This window comes from Dromiciops gliroides, chromosome 2 (genome assembly GCF_019393635.1).
Source record: "Dromiciops gliroides isolate mDroGli1 chromosome 2, mDroGli1.pri, whole genome shotgun sequence".
NCBI lineage: Eukaryota > Metazoa > Chordata > Mammalia > Microbiotheria > Microbiotheriidae > Dromiciops > Dromiciops gliroides.
In genome coordinates, this window is record NC_057862.1 from 622308301 (window position 1) to 622312286 (window position 3986).

General features: G+C 39.5%; 1 protein-coding gene across 1 annotated transcript; it reads left to right on the forward strand.

Annotated features, from left to right (window-relative positions):
- Nucleotides 1-1395: 1395 nt before the first annotated feature.
- On the forward strand, nucleotides 1396-2331 carry LOC122739400 (olfactory receptor 1030-like). The gene has a single exon (XM_043981157.1). It carries the CDS (start codon nucleotides 1396-1398, stop codon nucleotides 2329-2331), a length of 936 nt encoding a protein of 311 aa, XP_043837092.1.
- The last annotated feature ends 1655 nt before the right edge of the window (nucleotides 2332-3986 follow it).

The window sequence follows — 3986 nt, forward strand, 5'->3', positions numbered from 1 at the left end:
GGAGAGAAAGTGAGTCAACATAGAGAGCCAGAAGACAGGGCCTAGGGAATAGTTGCTGTGACTAGTAGCTTATGTAGTTATAACTCTGAGAAAGGAAGTCATGAGGTGACAATACTAGCCACTGGGGGAAAATGATGATGATAACAACAATAATAGAGGGAGAAGGAGAAGAGAAGGGAGGGGGAAAGGGTAAAAAGAAAGAGAAGAGAGGGAGAAGAAGATTATAAAGGAATACTGGAGAGGAAAGGACCAGGTTTGTAATTGCAGTGTTTTGCCTTAGAGAAAAATCTTCTCTGGCTGGGGGCTTGAGCTGTAGAAAGATAATCATTAAGTTCTCCAATTGCACAGAGCAAAGAGAAACTTAGACTTTCATCCTTCCAGGAAAATGAGTTAGCAGCTTTGGCTATAACTAGCTGGCTGGAATTAGGAGGCAGGGCCTTGACCACTTCTATTTCCATTGTTTCCTGTTACCCAATTTGTAAAGAAAACCACTCTTCTAGTCTGGAGGAGCTGAAGAAGTACCTGGAAACAAATAGCTCCATATAGTAAAGGGGAAAGAGCTTAGGGAGTAATTGGAAAGGAGTAGTCTCATCTGTGCAAATGTGGTGACAAGTAAGAAGTAAGTGATTAGCCTTGTTCATCTGCCATTCCAGCCTCTGCTAGATTTACAAAGCACTTTAAGGTATATAAAGTATTGTTTTTATAACTATGAGCTAGATAGAAGAAATTACTTTTCCCATTTCATAAATGAGGAGCTGAGGCCCCGAAAGGTGACAAGTGATTTGTCCAGCTATACAGCAAGTAAGTTAGTTTCACTCCTCTCCTAATTTTCAGTCCAGTGGTCTTTCCCTTACACTATACTGCTTCTTCTTAATGGAATCCTTGATAAAGAGAAAGAGATCAGTCTTGTGGAGGAAGAAGTTTATTTCATCCTCCAAAACAGAAGGGAGGTTATTGCTGTGTTCCAAGGGATAGGGGAGGGAAGTTTGAGTTCTCATTGGATGCCTCTGATCTCGGTGAAGTAAGAGACTAGGTAATCTTTGGTGAATATAGAGATAGGTTTAGAGGCCAGGATTTATACTGAGAAAAGGAGCATCAGGTCTACTACTTATAAGTTGTGATAATATTTGAAAGTCACTTATCTTTCTGAGCCTTATTATCTTCAGTATCAAAAAAACTAAAATTATAATATGCCTCTATTTTGCCTGCTTTGCATGGTTACAATGGATAATGCTATGAGATAATGAATATGATTTATAATCATAAAGGGATACATGCATATTACTTAATAGTCTTTATATGTCCTTCCAGTAGTTCTGCCAAGAGGAAAACAGCAATATAAAAATGCTTTGTAGCTATAACTTTCCATGTTCTTTCAGTAGACCCATAAACAAGATGGAAAGCAGCAACCTCACTTTGGTGACTGAGTTCATCCTCCTTGGCCTCTCCAGCTGGCCTGAGCTCCAGGTGCACCTCTTCTTGCTCTTCCTCATGATCTACATGATGATCTTGCTGGGGAACCTGCTCATTGTGTTGCTGATATTGAGGGATTCACGCCTCCACACACCTATGTACTTCTTCCTCACTAATTTATCCATTCTAGAAGTCTGTTACACATCCTCTGTGTTTCCACAGATGCTAGTACACTTCTTGGCAGAGAGAAAGTCCATCTCCTACTCTTGCTGTGTCATACAGGTCTACACATTCCTGTCCTTTGGCATTGCAGAGTGTTACATCCTCTCAGTGATGGCCTATGATCGCTATGTTGCTATTCGAGACCCCTTAAGATACTCAGTCACCATGAACTGGGGGATTTGTGGGATGTTGGCTGCTGGGTCATGGTTAGGTGGCTTTATGGCATCCACAGTGGACACAGTTACCACATTCCAGCTCTCATTCTGCCAGGATAATGTTATAGATCATTTCTTGTGTGAAATGCCTGCCCTACTGCACCTCTCTTGTACTGACACAACCCATGCAGAGTTGGTCATGCAGATCCTCTGTATCTTTACTCTTTTGTGCCCTATCACATTCATCATTCTTTCTTATGCACACATCATCATTGCTGTCCTGAGAATTCGCTCTGCCCAGGGACGCAGAAAAGCCTTCTCTACTTGTTCCTCTCATCTTCTGGTTGTCACCCTATTTTTTGGGACTGTAATGTCTCTTTACATGAAGCCTCAGTCTCTGTCCTCTCCAGAATACAATAAGATTGTTTCTGTGTTTTATGTGGTTTTCACACCTGCCCTCAACCCTCTCATCTATAGCCTGAGGAATAAGGAGGTGAAAATGGCCTTGAGAAAACTTTTGGGGAAACCTGAAGGTGCTTAATTCCACATATCCTATTCATAAGCCCTTGTGAGGAAAACTCAAGCCCACACAGCCTCCTTGCTGTTCCTCCACAACTTTCTAGTGTGTCTGCTCTTGTGTTTGCAATCTTAACTTCTCATTTTCATTCAATCTTTTTTTTTCTTGTCACTTTAGGAACCATATGAACTCTCTCTGGGATTCCTTCCTTATTTTTTCCCATAGTAAAGAAATGAAGTAGTCTTCATTTCCCTAAAGCACAACAAGTCTTAAATCAGTCAGCACTGCATTTGGCATGTTGATAATTATTTTACTCTAAATTAGTCTTAAATAATTATTATAATAAGTAGCAGAATCACAGCTAATATTTTGGAAGTTGGGTCAATTTGCTTGGGGGTATACGGCTTGGGTGGGAATACCAATTCCCATGGGCAGAGATTTTTTTTTTGGGGGGAGGATGGGAGGACACACAATGCAGCAGGTGGTAGAGGAGAATCTTACCTGGGAAATGGGTGGAAGTGTCATGGGGGAGTGATAGAAGCTTTGTGGTAGCTTCTTGACTTAACTCATTTTTTTAAACTTAATGCTAAGTTCAGTTTTTTTGAGTGTGCTGCCAGTGCCCTCTAATTTTGGCATCAAAGGGGAGTGCCCTGATCACTCTGTTTTAGTTATAATCCTGGGAACATAAGTTTTTATTTGGAGCTTTGAGTTTCCTGAAATATCAGATTAGATCCTATGCTTGAAAACAAGAAACTTATATAAAAATCAATTATAAAGTCTAAACTGATTTTGTTTTTATTGTTTTCTAGTTGTTTCAGGTGTGTCTGATTCTCTGTGACCCTATTTGGGGTTTTCTTGGTAAACATACTGGGGTGGTTTGTTATTTCCTTTTCCAGTTCATTTTACAGATGAGGAAACTGAAACAAACATATTTAAGTGACTTGCCCAGGGTCACATGACTAGTAAGTATGAGAGACCAGATTTGGACTCAGAAATATGAATCTTCCTGACTTCAGGACCAGCACTGTCCACCATGCCATGTAGCTGCTTCATTAAAGTTTTATCTTTGTTGTTTAGTTTTTAGTCATGTATGATTTTTTTTTTTGTGACACCACTTGGGATTTTCTGGGCACAGATAGTGGAGTAGCTTGCCATTCCCTTCTCCAATTAATTTCACAGATGAGGAAACTAAGTCAAAAAGAGTTAAGTAACTTGCCAAGGATCACACAACTAGTAAGTGTCTGAGGCTGGATTTTAACTCAGGTCTTCCTCACTTCAAGACTCAAGAAAAGTTTAAAAAGGTAAATGGGGGAAAAAGTTATTCAATATGGTTAAACTGTTTACATCTCTACAAGGGATAATACATACAACTCTTGAGACCTGTATCTCTGTTTGGACAGACAGAAGTAGTATACATAGAACATATAAATATAAACTGTCTTTGATGTGATGATATAAAGAAAATTAAGGGGTGAAAAATGAGTTTATGGGTAGAAGAGGAAAGGGGAGCTGGAATGGGGTTAATTACATCATATGAAGAGGTGCAAAAAACCTATCAAAATAGAGGGAAAGAAAGGAGGGTTAAGCATTGTTTCAACATTACTCTCATCAGATTTGGTTCAAAGAGGGAATAACATATACTTTTGAATGGATAAAGAAGTTTAACCTATACTTTAGGG

What these genes read in the sequence shown, in the direction of transcription:
- LOC122739400 (XM_043981157.1), top strand. Translation starts at nt 1,396, where the DNA reads ATGGAAAGCAGCAACCTCACTTTGGTGACTGAGTTCATCCTCCTTGGC.